This window comes from Lepidochelys kempii, chromosome 4, assembly GCF_965140265.1.
Source record: "Lepidochelys kempii isolate rLepKem1 chromosome 4, rLepKem1.hap2, whole genome shotgun sequence".
Classification (NCBI taxonomy): Eukaryota; Metazoa; Chordata; order Testudines; family Cheloniidae; genus Lepidochelys; species Lepidochelys kempii.
This window is the reverse complement of record NC_133259.1, coordinates 121,124,333-121,148,142: the sequence shown is the minus strand read 5'-3', so window position 1 is coordinate 121,148,142 and position 23,810 is coordinate 121,124,333. Positions and strand designations below refer to the sequence as shown.

At 40.2% G+C, this 23,810-nt stretch overlaps 1 protein-coding gene and 1 long non-coding RNA gene across 8 annotated transcripts in view; one reads left to right on the top strand and one right to left on the bottom strand.

The window, feature by feature from the left end:
• GRK4 (G protein-coupled receptor kinase 4) overlaps window positions 1-23,810 on the top strand; it is an 83,022-nt gene that overhangs the window by 23,552 nt on the left and 35,660 nt on the right. For 5 of the 6 annotated variants that reach the window (XM_073342660.1, XM_073342662.1, XM_073342658.1 and 2 more), the window contains exons 3-8: window positions 1,127-1,239; window positions 10,417-10,494; window positions 13,913-14,013; window positions 18,506-18,598; window positions 19,722-19,785; window positions 20,176-20,316. In XM_073342660.1, coding sequence (XP_073198761.1) covers window positions 1,127-1,239; window positions 10,417-10,494; window positions 13,913-14,013; window positions 18,506-18,598; window positions 19,722-19,785; window positions 20,176-20,316 — 590 coding nt within the window. Of the gene's footprint in view, window positions 1-1,126; window positions 1,240-10,416; window positions 10,495-13,912; window positions 14,014-18,505; window positions 18,599-19,721; window positions 19,786-20,175; window positions 20,317-23,810 lie in introns of those variants that run through there. The other variant, XM_073342664.1, reaches the window with a different exon arrangement.
• LOC140910802 (uncharacterized) overlaps window positions 1,000-23,810 on the bottom strand; it is a 64,374-nt gene continuing 41,563 nt past the window's right edge. For both annotated transcript variants that reach the window (XR_012158739.1, XR_012158738.1), the window contains exons 4-7: window positions 23,010-23,116; window positions 19,756-19,860; window positions 19,528-19,654; window positions 1,000-4,388 (exon numbers count right to left, since the gene is read on the bottom strand). This is a non-coding gene — a long non-coding RNA (uncharacterized lncRNA). The remainder of the gene's footprint in view (window positions 4,389-19,527; window positions 19,655-19,755; window positions 19,861-23,009; window positions 23,117-23,810) is intronic.

The following is a 23,810-nucleotide window of genomic DNA, read 5'->3' as shown; positions in this document are numbered from 1 at the left end:
TTTCCTTCTCTTGTCCTCCCTGCCTCCCTTTTCTCTCTTTGGTCTTTATTCCCTTGCCCACCAGAAAAACATACCAAACCCACTTTGGCAGGCTCCCAAATTCAAGATCCAGTTGTCCTTGGACATGCCTATTTAAAAAAACACACCCTTTTCCTTAATGTGCATCATTAGTGTGCATACACTCTGAAGGAAGGGTAGAGATGCTGATTTCGTATTTGTTCCAGGATGTTGGCCAACTGCTTGGTTTAGGAAGAAGCTTTCCGATGGACTTGTTGTTCATAATAGTTCATTATGGGGGTTTTTACACTTTCCTCCAAGCATTACTAAGAGTGTAAGACTGTTTTGACAGAGAAAATCTTTCTGTTCATTGATTGTACAGCACCTTGCACAATGGGGCCCTGGTCCATGGCTAGTGTTTCTAGCTGCTACAATAATACAAATAATTGTTGTTGATGATTTACTAATCCTATCTGATGTTGAATATATGGACCACAGGTATTTTGGTCAAATGATTATAGTGGAATTCAATAGGGAAGCTGATCCCACAGTACGTGGTCACATGAGTAGTGCTGTTTATGGTAATGAGACTCTTCATGTGAGTAAGGTCTACAGAATCAGCTTGCTTTTGTTTGCATTGTGGCTGGCACTCCACTATGTAATATACAGGACCTTAGTAAGTGTTTTTCCTTAATATATAGGCAACTAGCAGCTAATTTAATATAAAAGTGTTACACTATTTTGTGTGTGTGTGGTGGGATGTTGGAGGCAGCGGTGGTGGTAAGCAAGTCTCTGTCACTTTCCTTTGTGACCTTACAGGTGGTTTAGCCCTGCTCCTTTGACATGTTAATGATGATTGCATGAAATCTTGGTGGTCCTACCTGAATGGGAAGCTGCAATATAAATGCTCTAAATCAGTGTTTCTCAAACTTTTGTACTGGTGACCCCTTTTACATAGCAAGGCCCTGAGTGCGACCCCCTGCCCCTTATAAATTAAAAACACCGTTTTATATATTTATTTAACACCATTATAAATGCTGGAGGCAAAGCAGGGTTTGGGGTGGAGGCTGACAAGAACAGCACTCTGGCTTGTAATGATGTCATTTGTTTAATCTCTTCTTTTACCCAGAAAAAAACTATAACCAGCTCTGTGACAAGCAGCCAATAGGGAGACTTCTCTTCAGACAGTTCTGTGACACTAGGCCAGATCTGAAGACATGCATTGAATTCCTGGATGCGGTGGTAAGCAGTAGACTCTGCCAGAAGGCCTCCAGCCTTGTTCTTCTGAGGATTTAGGAACTGGTGCAAGTAGGGAATTTTTAAGTTTTATAAAATGTGCCTGCCACATTCTCTAGCTCCAAATGCATACTAATACCACAGCCATTAAAATGTAGCAAAACTTATTCAGTGTCAACTAAAGAGAGCTCAGCAAAAGAAACTCATTGCCCTTAAGGGCTACAACTTCTGAAAAAATCTGGAGTAAATTTGTACGTCTTGTAGTGTGCCTTAGAAGTCAATACATTTGGGCTCCATTGGGGGAAACCTTAAGTTCACTGAAAATGCTCTTCCTGTTTATGTACAGATCTAGGTTTCAGTATCTCACTTGATATCAGTTGAATTAGGTGCTCTCTGAAAGCTGATCAGCACTAAAAACTTACATTGACATATGCTTCTCTAAGGAGCGTGAAAAGTCCACACCTCTGAGAGACATATCTTAGCTGACCTAATCCCCAGCATAGACAGCGCTACGTCGATGGAAGAATTCTTCCGGTGACCTAGCTACTGCCTCTCAGGAAGATGGATTAACTGTGATAGGAGAATGCTTCCCATTGCTGTCGTGTCTACAGTTTAGCACTACAATTGCACAGCTGTATGTGTAGACATAGCCTAAAGGTAAGTCTACACTACAAACTTTTGCCGACCCCAGTTACCTTGACATAAAGCTTCCGCAGTTAGTATATTGCTGTGCGCACTTGTCTTCTTGCATTGGTACTGCATGTAGTCCCCAGGAATGATTGTGCTGATGCACAGTGCAATGCACCATGCCTAGGTAGCCCAGTGTTCAGCTCACTGTTCTCCAACACCGTGTCTTTCAGGAAGTTTTGGCAATGCATAGTGGAGCAGAAATGAGTCACACGGGGTGACTGGGACTGTGGGGGACAAGCTCCTATTATGCAACTTTCTCCACTGCATAATGTCATCTCTATCCTATAATTTTCATGCCTATTTTGAAAATCCCTCAAACCCATGTGGGACTTTTCACTCTCCACCATCACTGATAAAAGCAAGGAGCCTGCAGAGCTCTGAACTATTGCCATGAGTATTGCAAACACAGGACATTCAATTACTCTGGTATTTGCAGAGCTGCAAGAAGAGATGAGGGAACATGATAATTTCTTGAAGGGCAGATTGCTGTGGGACATAGCAAGAACCAATTCAAGATTGTTGGAGGCATTCATGGAGCAGCTGTAAATGATGGAGTGCCATTTCTGGGCCTGAGAAATGAGTACTGATTGGTGAGATTGTATTATAATGCAGGTTTGGGATGATAAGCAGTGGCTGCAGAACTTTTGGATGTGCAAGCCCACAGTCCTGGATCTGTATACTGAGTTTGCCCCAGAGCTGGAACACCAGAATGAGAGCTGTACTGACAGCTATTGTCGTTTACTTCTCCGCTGTGGAAACTTGCAATGCCAGGTTGCTACCGGTCAGTAGGAAGTCATTTTGGAGTTGCAAAATCCACTGTGGGGGGCCGTTGTGATGCAAGTGTGCAGGGCCATTAATCATCTCCTGCTATGTAGGATGGTGATTATTGGCAATGTGTGGGATATAGTGGATGGATTTGCAGCAGTGGGATTTCCAAACTGCGTGAAGTGATAGATGGCATGCATATTCCTATTTTGGCACCAGACCACGTTGCCACAAGAGTACAACAACAAAATGGCTACTTTTCTATGACTATTGAGAACTAGTGGATTTCTAGGGATGCTTCATCAACATCAAAGGTGGCTGGTCAAGCAAAGTGCATGACGCTTATATCTTTAAGAACACAGGACAGTTCAGAAAGCTACAAGCATGGACTTCCTTTCCCGACCGATAGATTACTGTTGGCGATGTTGAAATGCCAATAGTGATCTTGGGGGACCCAGTCTACCCCTTATTCCTCTAGCTCACGAAGCTGTATACTAGCACCTCAACAGCACCAAGGAAATATTCAACTGCTGGCTTAGCAGATGCAGAATGTTAAACATGCTTTTGATAGATTGAAGAGGTGCTGACGTTATTTACTCACAAGGTTGACTCGGATTGAGAAAAATCTCCCAACAGTTATAGCTGCTTGTTGTGTCCTGCATAATGTCCGTGAAGCAAAGGGGGGAAAGTTGCCATGAGGTTGAGGTGGAGTGGCTGTCCACTGAGTTTGAATAGGCACACAAGGGCTATTAGACATGCTCAACACAGAGCTATATGGCTCAGGGAGGCTTTGAAAGAACACTTTAACAGCGAGCCACAGTAATGTGTTGTGGTGTACTGTGCTGTATGTGGCCCTGCTGTTTGGGGGCCTGTTATGAATTGTGTGGTGCTTGAAGTACATCCTAAGCATATGACCTTGACAATGCACCTATTAATTTTGTGGTGCTTGGTGTACATTTATGATTATTACATGGTTCTGTCACTGATCCTATGAGTTCTCACATTGTACAGTAGCAAGAAAGTAAGTGGATTCGCTACTGCTAAGCATTCTGCAGCATATGTTGAGAACTAATGCCATGAATTATTTCCCAAACAATAGAATTTCATTGAGTAACATAAACACTTAAAAAAAAAATTCGGTGCAAGTTAAAAGCAGATACTTTAGAACCTTCATAAATATATGGAACTGAAGTTAAAGAAGGGGAAGGAACATTCATATCCATTTTAGCTACACATACATAAACTGTGGCTCTCACAGGTCAGTATATGTAAAGCTGTGATTGTCCTTAGTGCTCCCCTGAGTGTAGTGGCAGGGGTAGGAATGTAGTGCCTGATCCCACATGGAAGGTTGAGGTGGGGTGTAGTGAGGTGCTATACTGGAGTTCTCCATGGACTGCAAAGGAATGCTAGCCCATGATTGCTGAACCTGTAAATCCACAAGAATCTGTAGCATCTGTATTTTCTGCCAAAGAAGCCCATTATGTCTTGTTGCATCTCCCTCTCATTTTTCTGCTGGTACTCCTGTCCACTCTTTCCTCCTTTCCTCCTCCATACAGTATTCATCCTCCAGGCGCTCTGGTCATGGTCTGATGCATCACTGACTTGCAGAATCTTGCCGACTAAGTCATCCCAAATCGTTCTCTTCTTCAGGCATTCCACAGGTGTGGAGGGGAAACTCCTCAAGGCCGCAATGGCAGCAGCTATGGATAAAACATACAGAGGTATCATTGTCGGTATAGTTGCTATGGAAAATGGAAGTTAAGTTTCAGAACTCCCTTCCCTTGTTCCCCTAAAGGTTTAAGCAAGACATGCTTATTGGCACTTCTACTTTGGAGTGCTTGTACTTGGTGCCACTAATAGCACTAACTATGGCGAGGATGGCCTGCCGCGGGTGAGGGAGCTGAGGTGGGAATTGCTCAGTTGCATGAAACTATGAGAACAGGGCAATGGCACTGAAAATGGGCGCCATTTTACACAGGCAGTGGTAATTTTAGCTGATGTCATTCCTGAGGGTAACAAAGGCACAGAGAACACAGCTGCTGCTGACATCCTGGGGCCTCTGAGTAGGTAACAGCATATTGTAATTGTGCCTGCCGAAGTTCTCCAACTGATGTGGAAAAGCCTCCTACTGAGGAGAAAGAAAGAAGGGTGCCATCTCTAGAAACCTTCGGGAGAGGATTGCAGTGTACCTCATGAAAGTTTCATCAAGATATCTCAGGAAGATTCAAGGGCCATCCCTGTGTACATAAAGAAACTGCTCCTCATGGCCACTGTGCTTAACTCTACAAGGGAGTGAAAAGTAGATAGCTACTCTACCTCTTTTAGTATGAGTAAATTAACAAAAAATCAATAGCTGTTTCCTGCTAAATTGTGGGGCACCATCACTAATGGGAAATAAATGTACATTTGTTTTCCTGAGGTTTCTTGCCTTGCATTGGGCTCACCCATGTTCAACTGCTGGGACTGACTGGGCTGTGGTAGAGCCTCAAACAGGTCTTGGATCAGAGCCCCTCACCCCCCATTGGTCACATGTCCTACATCCTCCTCCTCTATCTCCTCCTTGCTGTTCATGCCAGGGGCCTGTGACTCGGAGGTGTGTGTGTGGGGGGGAGGGGTGTCTGTAAGTATGGCATGCAGCTCTTTGTAAATGTGGCAGCTCTGCAGCTCGGCACCAGATCAATCGTTGGCCTCCCTGGCCTTCTGATATGCCTGCCATAGTTCCTTTGCTTTCAAGTGGCACTGCTGCTGATTGCTGTCATACCCTTCTCCTACATCCCGTGTGCAATCTGCTCATAGTTGTACATGTTTCTATGTCTGGTCCGTAGCTGTGCTCGGAACAGCCTTTTCTCCCTCCAGGCCGAGAGCCAATATCTCCTGTCTACTCCAGGCTGGAGCGCATCTGGAGCGTGTAGTTGGTACAGCCAGCTGTGCAGTTGCATACAACAATGGAGAGTTGCCAGTTGTGTTCATCTTGATGAACACTTAGAAAAGGAAAGGAGGACTTGTGGCACCTTAGAGACTAACAAATTTATCTGACGAAGTGAGCTGTAGCTCATGAAAGCTTATGCTCAAATACATTTGTTAGTCTCTAAGGTGCCACAAGTCCTCCTTTTCATTTTGCAGATATAGACTAACATGGCTGCTACTCTGAAACCTGCAATTAGGAAAGGGCATTTCAAGAAAATGCAGGCTTTTAAAGGGGGTGGGTTGGGCTTCCAGTCTCCGTGTCTCCTGTGCAGTGGAGTTCACAATTGTGACCAGAGTGGTCAGTGTTGGGCGTTGTAGGACAGCTGCTGGAGGACTGTTAGGGTTGACATAGGTAATGCAGTGTCTACATTGGGCTTGTTGACCTCAGTAGATTGACCATGGCTCAATGCTGCTTGGGGAGGTGGTGTTACTTTGTCTGTGTAATGGAGAACTTACATCGATGGGAGACAAATTTGAAGTGTAGACACATGGATTCAAGGCAGTTTGTGTTGACCTAACTTTGTAGTATAGACGATACCTAAGATAACAGGAACAAAACCAATTCCTAGAAACTAACACTTTAAGGCAGTGCTGTCTTTGCCACACATGTCATCCTTCATGTGAGACCCATGCTGCTAATTAAGCACTAGCCATTTTCAGCACTAGCTGTATCTTCTGAGTGGTCTCGAAGTATATTTGTATAGCTTTGTATATATTGTTCCTATTAAATTAGTCTGGATCTCACAAAGGCATGGATAGCTGTTGTGAGCCCCTGATCTGAGGAGAGAGTTGGCAATTTTTTCCCCCAGTCGAAAAGTGGTGGAGAGGAAGTATTCTTGAGACTTGCTGTTGCCAGATAAAACCAGAAGCATCTCAGAATCTAACATGACCCCCAAATTATGAATCTTACAGTCTAAGGGCTGTCATATCTTCTTAGTCAAAGGGGTCAGTTATGATATCTTCCATCTCTTCCAGGGATTGAGCTTCAGCCAGCTAACTCAAGTTCTTAAAACAGACAAAAGTAATGGTATGAAGTAGACAAGCCAGTTCTCTTGTAGTCAAATAATGGCCTAATTTTCTATAAACTTTCTCCTTTGGCATATCATAATTACACAGAGTCCTGAGAACACAAGCTGTATCAAAGTTTTTCAGCATATGCTGTCCAGCATAGGATTTTAATTTTTCCTCATATTCAGGCAGGTACTACTTTTGAGACACAGAAATACAGTATAGAGTCAGGGAAGGAGGATCCTTGTTCAAAAAGAAAAAAAAAACTCTAAGAGCCTAATGCATCTCTCAATTTAGTGTATTCTCTGTTGTTATCCTAGGGACAACTTGATTTCTACAACATAAATATGTTGGGAGGATGAAATGGCAAGTACAAGGTAGTATTAAGCCATGCTACATAGTTTATGTATTGTTACAGTTTTAAGATGGATAATAGTCTGAAAAATCTTCAGGCAGTTGCAGGGGTGCTGGGACAGTTTTTACAGTGGGGATGCTGAGAGCCATTGAACCAAACTGTAAACCCTGCATATAATGGAAACCACTTCAAGCCAGGGGGTGCTACAGCATCCCTCGCACCCCTAGTTCCAGCACCTATGGCAGTTGTATGGCTTTAGAAAAGGAAGAGTTGAGAAAATGATTGAATAGGTTTTAGTCACCTCAAAAGTAGTCCTCACCTTACCATAAATCCATTCCAATATCCGGAGTGGGGGTTACTAAAGTGTGAAGAAATTGTACTTTGGGGTAGTGACTCAAACTTCCTTCTGAACTTTTTTGTTATGCAGAATATTTGAAATTAGATGACATTGAAGAAAGCTTTATTTAACTTCCTCTAAATTAAATGTAATGCTTGTCCCTGATTAGTGGAAATAAAATCATAAGGCTAAAAGTTTATGTGACTAACTTCTTTGGCATAATATAAAAATGTTAAGATACCAAATATGTTGCTGTAGTTGATCAATCATTGCTGCAGAATTTATTTCCACTCTAGGTATTATTTTAATTTCATGCAAAAGTACTGACTTACTTGTTTAATGGTTGAACTTTTTTGAAGTGATCAAGATCAAAATATTCAAGCAGAAAAGCTATGTCTTGAGGATAATTTATTAGATTGTTAATGGGACTGGATTCCAGGGAGTCTGGATTTCCAGTCCTGCTTGTGCTGCTGATTGTGACTTTAGATAAGTCATTTAGAACCAAATTTTAAAAAATAGCTTATAATTTTGGGTGTCTTAATATTTGGGTGCTCAACTTGAGACACTGAAGATCCTGGTGTATATTTATTCCAGAGAAGTGTAGCGCCTGTACACACTGACTTCATTTGAAGTCATAGGTATTAGTGCTTCTGAAAATGAGCCACCTAGATATTTCAAGTTAAGTGCACACAATTCAAACTTCCTTTGAAAATGTGACCCTTAGAGATACCACTGAACATGAAATAACACTTGTTTGAAAATGTACCTGCTATAGTCATTAATAACACCTAAGCTTTCAGTAACTGTATTGTTAGCAATTTTTTTTCTTTCCATGTTTTACCTTGTGCTTTTTAACTGCATTTTATATGTAGTCTTGATGTTTCCCTCACTCATTCACTCAGTTTCTCTTTTGCTGAATAGACCCTCATAAATGTCAACAGGAGAGCAGAAAATTATTTCAGAGATATTCATTTAGATATTAATTTGTTTTTAAATTCAAGATCTACTATTTAGTGGGTGCTGTATCAGAAATCTGAATTCTCTATTGTTGTTGTAGCCATATCGGTCCCAAGATATTACCTCACCCACCTTGTCTCTTTAATACCTTTTATTGGACCAACTTTTGTTGGTGAGAGAGACGAGAAGTTGGTCCAATAAAAGATATTACCTCACGCGGCTTGTTTCTCTATCATTAGTCAGTTGAACAAGATTCTTGTTGTGTGTCCCTTTAACTTTTATCTTGAGAAGTCCGTCTCTGTGTACGGTAGGGATAATACCTTCTTGTCTTACATGGAGTGATACCAGTTATCTTTGAACTGATTAAGCTCTGTATTCATAGTTTGGGGGAGGAGAGGTTTAAATGTCAAAAAGGACCATTAGCTCCTCTAGTCTGACCTTCTGTATATCACATGCCATTACATTTCTCCAAGTTACTCCAGTAACTTGTTTGACTAAAGAATACCTTCCAGAAAGCTATCCAGTCTAGATTTGCAGACCTCAAAAGAAGGGGAATCTACAAGTTCCTTTGGTAGTTGGTTCCAAGGAGTAATCATACTCCTTTTTTATAAAATTGTGCCGAGTATCTAGCATCAACTTTCAGCTACTGGTTCTTGTTAGGCCTTTCTCTGCTAGATTAAAGACTCCTTTATTACCTAATATTTTCTCCCCATGAAGGTACTGTAATGAAGTCACTTCTTATCTTTTTTGATAAACCAAACAGATTGAGAGATTTAAGCTCCCCATGTGAAAGACATTTTCTCTAGCCCTTGAATCAATTTTTTGTGGCTCTTTTCTGTACTCTCTCTCTCCAATTTTTCCCCATCCTTTTAAAAATGGGGACACCAGAACTGCATGCATTATTCTAGTATGTGTCCTCAGTGCTGTATACAGAGGTAAAGTCACCTCCCTATGCCTACTCATTATTCTCCTGTTTATACATCCAAGGATTGTGGTAGCTCTTTTTGCCATAGCATCACTCTGGGAGCTCATGTTCAATTGCTTGTCCATTGTCACCCCTAAATCTTTTTTTCAGAGTTATTGTTTTCCGGAATAGAGTCAACCATTCTGTAGGTATGTCCTATATATATATCTATATATATAGATTGGTTCCTATATGTGTGATCTTGCATTTGTCTGTATTAAAATACACTTTGTTTGAATGGAACTAATTTACTATGGAATCTTGATCACTTTGTATGATTGCCTTGTCCTAGCTAATATTTACCACTCCACCAATCTTTGTGTCAACCACAAATTTTATTGGCAGTGATTCTTATGTTTGCTTCTTGATTGCTGATCAAACATGTTGGGCCTAAGACCAATCTTGCAGAATCTCACTAGAAACATCTCCATTCAATGAGGTTGACGACTACCTTTTTAGATCCATCACTAAGCCAGTTTTTATTCCATTTAACATGTGCTTGGTTGATACTGCATAGTGCTAATTTTCCGTCAAAATGTTGTTGTGCAGTACTAAGTCAAATGCCTTACATAGTCTTATTATCTGTATGCAGTTACCTTTTATCAACCAAATTTGTAATCTCAAAAAGTGAAATCCGGTTGAAAACCTATTATCCATAAAACAGTGTTGACTGGTGTTGATTATAGTCCCATCCTTTAATTCTTTCTTAATTGAATCCCATATCAGCTTTTCCATTATTTTGCCCAGAAGTGATGTCAGACTAACCAGCCTAAGATTATGCATATCTTCCTCCTGCTGTGTAAGGCTTCCTATTATGTGAAATATAATTTCAGTGTAATTATGCATACTTCTAAGACACAGCTTCTGGGATTTTACAAATCAAATCTCCAGTTTCAGTATGTTTTAGGAAAGGTACAGTTTTGGCATACTTACCTTTTTATAAAATGGTGTGGATAATTATCCGTTTCAGTATGCATCCTAAAAAATCCCAAAATTCTTGAACTCCATAGATGAGAACATTTTATAATCCATAGGTGAGATGCCTCCCAATATTTGTGATAGAAATCACATGGCATCACAGTTACTATTGCAGTACTAGGTAACAATGGATCTAATTTAATTTTCATTCCTTTTCCCTAGGCCGAGTATGAAGTGTCTTCAGATGAAAAGCGTAAAGATTGTGGTCTGAAAGTTTTAGACGCATACTTCACTAACGGGGTAAATATATCCTGTTGCAAAATATTTTGTCAAACTGCATTGTAAGAGCTGACCAAATTAGAGCTCAAAACTGCAACAATTTCAGATGCTGTTTTCGTTTTCTATATACTAAGAAGTAAATCTCTTTCAAAATGAGAAACTCTAACAAAATTTTGCAAGTCATTCTGGAATGTGGACTAGCGCTTCCTTTCAAGATTGTTGTGAAACTTCATTAACTCAAGCACAAAGCCTGACTGCCCTCTACCATTATTTTTTCATTAGCACTATGACATTTAACGTTTCTCTATGTATGGTAATTTTTTTTTTTTTTTTAGATCACTAGTCCTGGGCAAGCAGAATTTTGTGAGATTGGACTAAAACCCATTGACATCTAAATGTCAAAAAGTAGCTAAATTGCTGTTTTAGCATATTACTTTAAAGTAGTGTGGTTTAGAGACATGAGAATCATCAGAATGCAAGGAGCTCTTGAGTTCTAGATCTGGCTTTGCAGCTGACATGTTGTGTGGCCTTGAGAAATTAGGTCTAAATTTTCAAAAGTGTTTCAGGTTTTGTCTGCCCAGCTTCAGAAACATAGGAGTTGATTTTTCAGAAGATGCTGGGCACCCACAGCTCCTACTGAGTTTATTAATATCTGATTACTGCCCTGGTAAATTAGATCTGCCTAGAGATGTCCCCAGTAGAATTCAAGGAGTCTCTGTTCTTCTCCCTATTCTGTCTATTGGAAGTTCTGCCCGGGATATAACTTGCATCCTCTTTTCTCCCTATCCCCTCCAGTTGTTCTGGTTATGTTGAGGAAGCTTTATCTTAAGGAAGATCTGGATCTTGCAGGTGTCCTAAAAATGCTCAGGCTCTGGATTAGTCTCATCTTCTCTGGAAACTTATTTAACAGCTGGCATGGTCTTTAAACCAGTGAAAACTGGTCAGGCCTCTTAAGCCACTTAACCACCATGTCCCTAACTGGTTTTAAAATTTATTTAGCTGAAGTTATTTGTTTTTTAAACCAGTTAGAAAACTTCCTCTGATGAAGAGAGCAGTATTGGTTTCGAATCTGAAGGTGAAAGGCAATTTGGGTGAAAATGATCATGAAATGATAGATTTAATGAACTCTAAGGAGAGGAAGGAATGAGAACAGCAGAATAAGCACAATGGACTTCAGAAAACATACTTTAACAAACTCAGAGCACTGGTAGGCAAGGTCCCATGGGAAGAAAATCTAAGGGATTAAGTAGATCAGGAAAGCTGGCAGTTTCTCAAAGAGAGAATATTGAAAGTACAACTGCAAACTATCCCAATTCAAAGAAAAGATAGGAAGAATAGTTAGAAGCCAATATGGCTGCATCAGGAACTCTTTAATAACCTGAAAGTGAAAAACTGTCTCACAAAAGTAGAAATATGGGTGAATTGCTAAGGAGTACAGAAAAAATGGCACAAGCATGAAGGGACAAAATCAGAAAAGCTAAGGCACAAAATGAGTTGTGCCTGGCAAGGGACATAAAAGGCCAATAAGAAGAGGTTCTTTAAATACATTAGGAATGAGAGAAAGATGAAGGAAAGTGTAGGTCCTCTGCTTAGCAGAAAAGGAGAGCTACAGATGATATCAAGAAGGCTGAGGTGTTTAATGCCTGTTTTGCTTCAGTCTTCGCTAAAAGGTTAATTGTGACCAGATGCATAACACAATTAATATTAACAACAAAGGGGAAGAAACCCAGCCAGATTAGGGAAAGATAAAGTTAAAGAATATTATTTAGATAAGTTAGATGTAGTCAAGTTGACAGGGCCTGATGAAATTCACCCTAGGGTACTTAGGAAACTAGCTGCAGCAGTCTCGTAACTCTTAGCAATTATCTTTGAGAACTTGTGGAGGATGGGTGAGGACTGGAGAAAGGCAAACACAGCACATCTCTTGTTCCCCTTTTTAAAGATGACTGGGGAATTATGGGCCAGTCAGCTTAACTTCAATTCCTGGAAAGATAGTGGAACAAATTATTAAACAATTCTCTACGTGCCTACAAAATGATAATAGGATAATAAGTAATAGCCAACATGAATTTGTCAAGAACAAATCATGCCAAACAAACCTGATACGGTTACCGGCCTAGTGGATGGGGGGAAGCAGCAGGCGTAATATATATTGATTTTTGGTAAGGCCTTTGACACAGTCCAACATGACATACTCATAAGCAAACTGGGGAAATGAGGTCTGGATGAAATAAATATAAGGTGGGTGCAAAACTGGTTGAAAGACCATACTGTTCTGGCATCCTGTCTGTACTCAACTCATCTAAGCAGTGCCTCACTTTCTACACTGCTATTTGTACCTGTGCTCAAGGGCATGCCGTGTATGTACACTGCACACTGTTGTAAATATAGACATAGCCTTAAGAAACAAAAATCAAATGTGCAAATAGAAAATGGAGAATAATTGGCTGGGAGGTACAGTAAAAGCTGTTTTATCCGGCACTTCACCAACTAGAAAGCTCTCTGAACCAGTGTGACCGGATTTCCAGGGGAGCCAACTGAGGTCATTCAATTAGGATGAACTGCAAAGAATGAGGGTGCTCCAACCCTCACCGCACCCCCTCCTGCACCCGAACTCCCTCCCTTTTTGTTAACTGGTATTTTTCACTTACTGGCACCCCCCATTTCCCCAACATTCCAGATAAAACAGCTTTTACTGTAGTCTACTGAAAAAGATCAGGGGAGTATAGTGTATCACAAATAAAACATGAGCCAACAATGTGATGCAGCTGGGGAAAAAAAAAACAACCTAATACCATGTATTAATAGGAGTGTCATGTGTAAGACATGGGTGGTAAATGTCCTGGCTATACTCAGCATTAGTGAGACCTTTGCTGGAATACTGTGTCCAGTTTTGGGTCCCACATGTTAGGAAGGATGTGGACAAATTGGAGATAGTCCAGAGCAACAAAAATGATATTATTAAAAACAAGTCTATGAGGAAAGGTTAAAAAAACTGGGCATATTTTACTCTTGAGGAAAGAAGACTGATTGGGGGACCTGATAAGCCTTCAAGTATTGTAAGGCCTGTTTATAAAGAGGATGGTGATCCATTGTTCTCCATGTCCACTGGAGACGGGCCAAGAAGCAATGGGCTTAATCTGTAGCAAAGGAGATATTAGGTTAGATATTAGGAAGAACTTTCTAATTATAAAGGCTAATTACCTACTGGGCTAGGTTACCAAAGGAGGTTGTGGAATCCCCATCAGTGAAGGTTTTTAAGAACCTGTTGGACAAAGACCTCAGGGATCGTCTATATATACTTGATCCTGCCTGGGTGCAGGGGGATGGACTAGTTGACCTCTGGAGGGTCCCTTAAAGCCCTACATTTTTATGATTCTTTATCTTTGTTAGATTACTAATTGTTTTTATTACTGTTTTTGGTTTGTATCATGTAAAGTCTGCAGCCCACTTACCAGAAATACCTCAGGATGCAGTGAATGAATGTAAAACAAGACTGGAGCAGAACCCTTGCAAAGATCTTTTTAATGACTGCACTAGGTACGTGATGAATGTTGACTAAAAATGTTGGCAAAAAGTACACTGAAAATTTGTATTTCCAGGGAGGTCACAGGGAAAGTTTAAAGGGACATATCAGATGAAATTCTGGTGAGGACACAACCAGCAATCTAGTGCTCTTTGTTTTCCTGTGTAGTGTATTCAGCACTCATGTTGCTCTTAGAATTGCTTTTGTGCTGTAACAGAAGTGAGATTATTACTGTGCCTTTGACTTTGATGGGAGTTGCACAAATGTGTCCAAAGACATAATCTGGGACACTAATACAATGCGAGAGCAGAATACATACAGACCAAAAACATATTTATCAAGCTAAAACTAGGTTTTTTGGTTTCTGGAAGTTCTGCAACTGTTGTTGTTTGCAGCCCCCTTTTAGTATTTATTGAGGATTCAGTAATGATTCCACTTTTAAAACTGATGAAATTCGCACTTAAAAACAGAGTTAAATCCCCTCTTTCGTTTTTTAAATTAGGAGTCATTTTTGGAGTCTCCATAATGACTTAGCACACTACGCTACCAGGCAAGTATTTTCACAAGTTCAAAAAGCTGAGTGTGGGAGAACTGTATATTTTTCCTCTTACAAGTCAGGATTTTAGATGTACAGAGACGTGTTGAGGGCAGTTTCCTTGTCTTGTTTTTAGACTGTGCTAGGAAATCCTTTATTGGAGCAGCCTGTTTATGAAAGAATTGCAGGCCCAATGCTTACACAGCAGGATGGTCCTACAATTTTCAGGACAGATGGCAATACTAATTACATTGCTAGCTCAAGAGTCATTAGGTTGTCCTTGAAGTGCTCTGATCTCAAGATAGCAGACAAATAGGACAAGATATGATTCTGGAAGCTGAGATTGTCACTTCAAGAACAGTAAAAACTATTGCTTCTTAAGAACCCACTAGTGCAGGGGTGGCCAACCTGTGGCTCCGGAGCCACATGCAGCTCTTCAGAAGTTAATATGCGGCTCCTTGTATAGGCACTGACTCCGGGTCTGGAGCTACAGGCACCAACTTTCCAATGTGCCGAGGGATGCTTACTGCTCAACCCCTGGCTCTGCCACAGGCTCTGCCCCCACTCCACCCCTTCCTGTCCCCTCCCCTGAGTCTGCTATGCCCTTGCTCCTCTCCCTCCCCATCCAAGCCTCCTGCATGCCACAAAACAGCTGATTGGGAGGTGCTGATTGGCAGCTGCCAGTGGGTGGAAGGTGCTGGGAGCAGGGTGGGGGAGCTGATCGGGGGCTGTTGACGTGTTACTGTGCCTCTTTGGCAATGTCCATTAGTAAATTCTGGCTCCTTCTCAGGCTCAGGTTGGCCACTCCTGCACTAGTGGCTGGCTGTGGGAAATGGTGGCAACTTACACCTCTATTGAAACAAAGCAGTATATCAGAATAAATTGGCTGGTGGAAGCTAGAAGACCTTTACCTAGGCAAATGTTCCTTTTGCAGACACAGTTGGTGAGGATCGAAGGCCTCCTCACTGTGCATCATGACTTGGGATCTGTCTGAGTTGCTGGTGGAAGGGGAGTCTGGAGGGGATGGAGTGCTCATCATTTAAAATAAAAAAAATCCTAAACATTTAAATGTGGTTTAGGACAAATTTCTTTGAACTTCAGGGGATGAATAACTACGTTTCTGGAATTTAGCTGTATGAATCCCATATATTTGTGGAAAAGGTGGGAAGGGATAAAGGCTCCTGTTCTTTAAAGTGATCTAATGGAGGCAGAGCATTCTGATTGCACAATGTCCAACTGAAGTCTTTAGGGCTGTTCATGGCAGCAGAGTTAACCTGCCTTTCTATTTCTCTTAATTCTTTTGTTCTTGTGAACCAATCAAATTGATAGGGAAATATTCTGATTTACTGCATTTAAAAAACCTCAGATTAAGAAAAAAATCACACTACTTCCTGAAATTTTGTACCCAAATGTTAATGGTAACAGCTAAGATTTTATATCTGAAATAGATGAGAAAAATATTTCTCTTTATTCCAGTTTTACTTTGTGTATAGTTTCATTTTCCGTCCCCCCCCCATTTGTAGGGGACTATTTTTTACTTCAGTAAAGGAGAGAAACTATTTTTCCTTTCCTTTAAAAAAAAAAAAGTATAAAATCATAAATCAAGACTTGTGTAATACCCAAACTTCTATTAAGTAATTTTTTTGGAAACTGTCTAGACTTCAAGTTGGCAGTGTCCAGGGATAAACAAAGGGATACCTATTTAGAATCCATGTGACTGTGGCCAACAACAGTATTTCAACATTGGGGTTGAAAATCCGTTTTAAATGAGCAATCATGATTAATATTACTGACTATTTACCACAACTTGTTTTGTTCTCAAGTAATACAGTGACACTGCAGATACCTACACCAGGCAAAGGACTCTTCTTGAAAGGATTGTACATATTTACAAATGTTCGGTCTCCTAGAGCCCTTACACTTCTAATATTACTGGTTCTTCTATGCATGCTTGATCATGTCTGCCTGAAAGCCTGCAACATTTGAGTCACAGCTTATGCAACTGAAAACTAAATACTCTACAAAATTTGAGAATAAAAAAAGACACAGAATACACACTACTAAGAAGTTAAACAGATGACCACCTCTTTTTTTGGACTTTGAGTGAATGTCTGTGTTCAGCAAGGAAGATGAAGCTTTCTCACCTTTTATCTTGTCTTGCATTGTGTTGCTTAGTTTGAGGGAAGTGGTGTAGAGGCCTAACCATCTGGTTTGGAAGGGTGGTTTTAATGATCCAAGTTCAAATCCCAGAAAAGGGTCCACTCAGCTCTATATTCTTCTGAGGCAGATAATTTGTATGCTAGGCAATTACTTTGTATTGGTCTTTAAAAATTGAGATCCTGTCTGCTCTGCATAGACACAGAGGGGCTTTTATTTTTTTCCCCGCCACGCAAAGGCATTTACTTCAGTGGGCACAATTACATGCATTCTGTAAATGAAAGATGTGGATGCAAAACTGTGCATTGCAACCCTGTCACCTTAGCAATGGAACTTGTATTCCAAAACCACTTAACAGTTTTGATAAAACCCATCTGAAACAATTGTCTAGTATTAATAAGTAACATTCTCAGCACACCCACTGCCTAGCAGGATTATTCTGGAAAAGAATTCGGGAAAAATCATTGAGTACTTAATCACATTTTAAAGATAATTTCTCTCTGTAATGTGGCAAACTGATCTTAAAAGGAGAATTTTGCCTTAAATCCATGTTTAAACTATTAACAATTAGTCCTTTAAGTGTACTTGTTTTGAATCAGTTAACTATGTCAAACCAGAGTCTGTGCTTTAAAGAGTGTTTCATCTCAAGGCACAAAATACTTTTGTTCCGTTTGAATCATTGACCTGCATCTGGGAATTCAAAGGCCTTGTTAACTGTGCTGCTTATAACTCTGATTTAAAAGGTGTTTGTCAGTTGTCCTGTGAGTCTTCAGAGATCTAATTTTGCAATGAAGTTTTTTGGCAGTTGTAATGTAACCTGATAGACTGTGTGTGTTTTTTTTTGTTATTCCCCCCCCCCCCCCTCCTGCTGGTAATAGCTCACCTTAACTGACCACTCTCATTATAGTGTGTATGGTAACACCCATTGTTTCATGTTCTCTGTGTATATAAAATGGTCCTACTGTATTTTCCACTGCATGCATTCGATGAAGTGGGCTGTAGCCCACGAAAGCTTATGCTCAAATAAATTTGTTAGTCTCTTAAGGTGCCACAAGTACTCCTGTTCTTTTTAATGTTGATGCTATCTCTGGTAAAGGTATAGGTGATGGAGACTTTCTGGGAAAGGAATGCATGTGGGTAAAAAATAGAAGCACAGTGGGAGCTCTTCAAGGATTTTTGATCTAGCTAAATTGCAATCTCATCCCTCTTTCAATAGTACCATGCTGTTGATGTACAGACATCTTTTAAAATCACTGCATCTGTACTCATGATAGGACAATGATACCAGCTCTCAGGGTGAGCCACATCCTCTGATCAGGCTTGCCTTGGAAAGCTGATCAGAAGTGCTTCTGTTTTTGTCTCCACACCTGACACCCTCACCTCTTGTCCCAAAATTGGATCTCCTTATGGTCAACGGGAAGGGAGTGCAGGCCTCTACGTGCAATCCCCAAACAGGACATGCTTATGCGGGGATGTCTCACCTCCCGTGCCACCTTAAAATTAGATCTACTGGTGCATCAGTCATTTTGATCTCTAATTCCTCAAGAATTATTTTAAATTTTCCTGCTAAAATAAGCAAGATCTGTTACTCTGCACTCACTAGTGACCCTACAGGCATAGTTCTCAATGGAATTGTACTAACTGCTCACTCTCTCTGAGGCAGGACCAGTAAACTCATTGTGTAGTGCAGTAATATGTTCACTCCACCTTCCTCCAGACTAATTGATACATCTAAATTGGTGTCTAATGAAGTGGTTAGCTTCTCATCCCTGATAGCGCCAGTCTACCAACATAAACATGGATTGTTTTTGCAGGGTTATCCAGGATTATTTAAGTGGAGCACCATTTGAAGCTTACCAACAAAGCATCTATTTCTCCCATTTTTTACAGTGGAAATGGTTGGAAAGGTAAGGTATTTTTATACGTAACACTTATTGCAGTAGTACGCAAAAGCTAGCCAACTTGGGGCCCCATTGTACAAATATAGTAAATGACAATCTCTGCCTCAAAGAACATACAGTGTAAAAGACAAGGTGTAATGGGCTGATGAGATGACAAACAAGTGGAGCTGTAGTAGACATTGTATTAATAATTAAAGCATCTGTTTAATGACCTCAAAGCATTTTACATTTAACTACTCTAAACTTTTAAAAATCTTTCTATGTGTTTGTATAGTGATAGCCCCCAATGGGGTTCTGAGCTTGATTGGTGCCTTGGGTGCTATTCTAATACAATTATATTAATCATTACAGACAACTGTACGATCAAATAATTAGCTGGTTTTACAGGTGGGTTAATTGAGGCACAGGTTAAGTGACTTGCCCAACCAAGATTTTTAAAAGAGGGGCCTATGTTTAGGATCCTATATCCATATTTTAAGCTATTAAATAAGTGGCCTGAATTTTTTCAGAAGAGCTGTCACCTAGAAGCTCCAGGGAGGTCAGTGGCAGTTGCTGAATGTCAAAAGTAGTGAACAATCAAGCCTGCTCCTTTAGGCTCCTAGGTGCCTAATCATAATTTTCACTGTAGGCTTCTATTACTGGAAAAACCTTAAGCAAGCTAGACGTAGATGCAGGAGGAAAACTAGACCAAATACCTCTGAAACATAGAACAAGCAAGGTGGTAAAAATTGTATTGGCTTCAGTGGGAACAGAATTGAGTCGGTGAACACTTGAAAATCCCAGCTTGAAACATTGTCTCCTCACAAACCATGCATGAGAAGAACAACTAACATGCATGGCGGTGGGGTGGCATAGATCCTAAATTTTCGTTCATTCTGCTTGTAGTGACTGCTTGCTTCCCACAAGGGGGAGCTAGTGTCCATGAGCAAAAGTACCTTTCCTTTGGTATTCAGTTTGTATTCTAATCCTTTCATCCACTCAGCTGAAGGAAAGGCATTGGGTAGTCTGGTGGTCATGGAAGTTATATAGGAAAAGAGGGAAGAAACAGAAACAAACAGGGCTCTGAAAGAAAAACAAAAAGAAATATAATTGGAAGTGAGACCAGTAATTATTCCATTCTGTCAATTAGGCAACCAGTAACCAAGAACACATTTAGACATTACCGAGTACTAGGCAAAGGAGGATTTGGAGAGGTGAGTACTGTGAGATCTCTACTTGTGTTTGCAACTCCTTGAACACGGGGAAAAGGTGACTTACACTCTTCGTTCCTTGAATAAATAACAGATTTGATTAGATCATTTGTAATTTGTCAATTTACCAAACCGAACAGGCAGCATTTTTACTTTTAAACACTTGCACCTAACAAGACAGTTGGTTTGTGTAGCAATTCTTTTTTCATGGTTATTACAAAAAAAACCCCCAAAAAACAAACAACCCAGTGTGTCCACCCATGAAACAGTTTAGTTGATTCTCCTGTATTTTACTTGTCCTCTGGCTCCAGAGGGGGTTTAGAAAAGAGAAAACTGTTTTTGTTCCAGTATTAAAATCTGATACATCTGACATATCTTTCCTCTTTCCATTAGGTATGTGCTTGCCAAGTGCGGGCAACAGGAAAAATGTATGCTTGTAAAAAGCTAGAAAAAAAGAGAATAAAGAAGAGAAAGGGAGAATCGATGGCATTAAATGAAAAAAGAATTTTAGAAAAAGTGAATAGTAGATTTGTAGTAAGTATATATTTCTGGCCTTGTGAAATATACAAGTTTGTCTCTCATAGGCCTGACTATATTCATATCTCTTCCAGTGGCAGCTGGTCAGCAATACTCTTCCATAATTAAAATCGGCTCAACTGTGCTTAATAGTTCAGTTACACAATTATCTTTGCAATGTTACCCTGTACCTTTTAGGTCTGCGTGGGATGTATGTGTTATTTCTGGCCTATCAGTTTTGTCTAGTCTACAGCCACGGTGCTTTGTCTTATGTTAATGTATATAATTCTGGTAAATTTCTCCCTATTTAAAAGAGGGCCAGACTGTGATCTGAATGAGGAATGTGATCCTACTTTTGCTGCAGCCAATGGTTGCTAATATGGCCACTCAATTTAGTAATGTTCTCCTTAGTCTTATTGCTCCACACCTCTCCCCAAATCTATACTTGCTTCTTCTGAATCCTACTGCTATTCCTGAGCAACTTGGGAGGTTAGACCTTTATTTTGACTTTCATTGGAATCATGGTTTCCATTCTATCAGTTTTTTCCCCAACAAAAATACACAACTTTTAACTTCTTAAGACTTTTGAATGCTGTGGGTGAATAGTATGGTAAGTGGATGAATACTGAGAGGTCATAATGGAGAGCTGCAGAGTTCAACCATAGACTGCATGGGAACCAGGAGGTCAATGACAACACAGTGGTAGTACAATATACTATACTAATGAGAACTATAATTCCCCGAAGGTCTATAAGATCACCTATTTAAGTTTTTAAATGTATATATTTGTTTCTTATATCTGTAGCTATTTCAATCACATTCATCACTATAATGCCATATACATGCTAAGAGAATTATGAAAAGTAGCTGCTCTACAGCAGTTTCGATGTCAGAAAGTTCTCACTGCCTATGCAATACAGTTGAAAGGGAGGTAAATTGAAAAGCTGCTGTGGGTATAAAATAAAAAGTATGAGTGCTGATGGTTTTTAACTCAACATCATTTCCATGTCTCAACTCTTTCACCATGACATTTCCCAATAAATTATGATCAACTCACAGCCCTGATCACTAAATAACAGATGTGATGGCCTAAAATACAAGGAATACATATGCTAAGAAAACTGTTTTTCCAGCTAGGATCATCTATCTTTATTAGTGAATTGCTATTATTTAAAGATTAGCTATCGGTAAATGTCTAGTTAAAATCCATTAATAGATGTATTTTGTTTTATGTTTCAGAGAGAGTTGTAAAGTGCTTGAGCTTCTAAGTTTTTGCTTTTATAGATTCTGCATAGGAGAAGATAAACTTTATTCTAAACAAACATAGAATTCTGGTAGCTTAGAGAAGGGAAACCAGGCTGGCCAAAGAAATCTCATTAGCATCTTAAGCCATGCGTAAATAGATTCCTGTATAAAGGATAATATTTTTCCGCCTGTGAAGACAAGGCTCACAATCCACAATCATTTTCCCGCAAGTATAAGTTATAAGGCTGCACTGGTTTCAGAGTAACAGCCGTGTTAGTCTGTATTCGCAAAAAGAAAAGGAGTACTTGTGGCACCTTAGAGACTAACCAATTTATTTGAGCATGAGCTTTCGTGAGCTGTGAGCTGTAGCTCACGAAAGCTCATGCTCAAATAAATTGGTTAGTCTCTAAGGTGCCACAAGGCTGCACTGGATATTAAAACTGAAACTTTATTTGATCTTGCTACATCCACCTATACCGTAACACTCTTCCCTGTATGAAAGTTTTAAAATGCTAATGTGACTTTAATTCATATAATCCTAGGACTGGAAGGGACCTCAAGAGGTCATCTAGTCCAGTCCCCTGCACTCATGGCAGGACTAAGTATTCTCTAGATCATCCCTGAGAGATGTTTATCTAACCTGTTCTCAAAAATCTCCAATGATGGAGATTCCACAACCTCCCTGGGCAATTTATTCCAGTGCTCAGCCACACTGACAGTTAAGAAGTTTTTCCTAATGTCCAACCTAAACCTTCCTTGCTGCAATTTAAGCTCATTGCTTCTTGTCCTATCCTCAGCAGTTAAGAAGAATGATTTTTCTCCTTCTTCCTTGTAACAACCTTTTATGTACTTGAAAACCTTTTATCATGTACCCTCTCAGTCTTCTCTTTTCCAGACTAAACAAACCCAACTGGATACAGTACTCCAGTTGGGGCCTAATCAGTGCAGAGTAAAGCAGAAGAATTACTTTTTGTGTCTTGTTTACAACACTCCTGCTAATACATCCCAGAATGATGTTTGCTTTTTTTGCAATAGTGTTACACTGTTGACCCATATTTAGCTTGTGGTCCACTATGACCCCCAGATCCCTTTCCGCAGTACTCCTTCCTACACAATCATTTCTTATTTTGTATGTGTGCAATTGATTGTTCCTTCCTAAATGGAGTATTTTGCATTTGTCCTTATTGAATTTCATCCTATTTACTTCAGACCATTTCGTCCAGATCATTTTGAATTATAATCCTATCCTCCAAAGCATTTGCAACTCCTCCCTCCCAGCTTGGTATTGTCCGCAAACTTTCAGTGTACTCTCTGTGCCATCTTCTAAATCATTGATGAAGATATTCAACAGAACTGGACTCAGAATTGATCCCTGTGGGACCCCACTCATTATGCCCTTCCAGCATGACTGTGAACCACTGATAACTACTCTTTGGGAACAGTTTTCCAACCAGTTATGCACCCACCTTATAGTAGCTCCATCTAGGTTGCATTTCCGTAGTTTGTTTCTGAGAAGGTCATGGGAGACAGTATTGACTGCTTCTCCCTGCCCCCATCCACAAGGTTTGTTACCCTGTCAAAGAAAGGTGTCGGGTTGGTTTGACACAATTTGTTCTTGACAAATCCATGCTGACTATTACTTACCACCGTATTATCTTCTAGATGTTTGCAAATTGATTGCTTAACTAATTGCTCCGTTATCTTCCTGGGTACAGAAGTTAAGCTGACTGGTCTGTAATTCCCTGGTTTGTCCTTATGTCCCTTTTTTTATAGATTGGCACTACATTTGCCCTTTTCCAGTCTTCTGGAATCTCTCCCATCATCCATGACTTTTCAAAGATAAGTATTATCTAGACCATCCTTGAGAGGTGGATGGCTACTCAGGATGAGGATGCAAAGGATTTAGCTTAATTAGGTGGCAGCTGTATTAATTTATGTGGGATTACTCAGCAATAAATCATTCAGTTCAGGTCTTCATTCTTTCCTCTATTTCCTTCTATTTGGGACTTCCCTTTCCCAACCTGGTCCCAGGCTATTGCTGGGACCCTGCTGCCTGCCCCTCATGTGAAAGTTAAGGGACGCTGGGAAAAGGGAGGGTTGTTTCCCCACTGTATCAGACTTTAGAAGCCCCAGGCTTCTTTACAGGAGACCTTCCCTTAAATCCCCTTCCAACTCTGGTTTATCAGCTAATTGGACACTGGATACCTGCTCCCTACTAAGATGTGACATCTTGACCTAACTTTCTTACCTACTCCACTGGGTCCCTA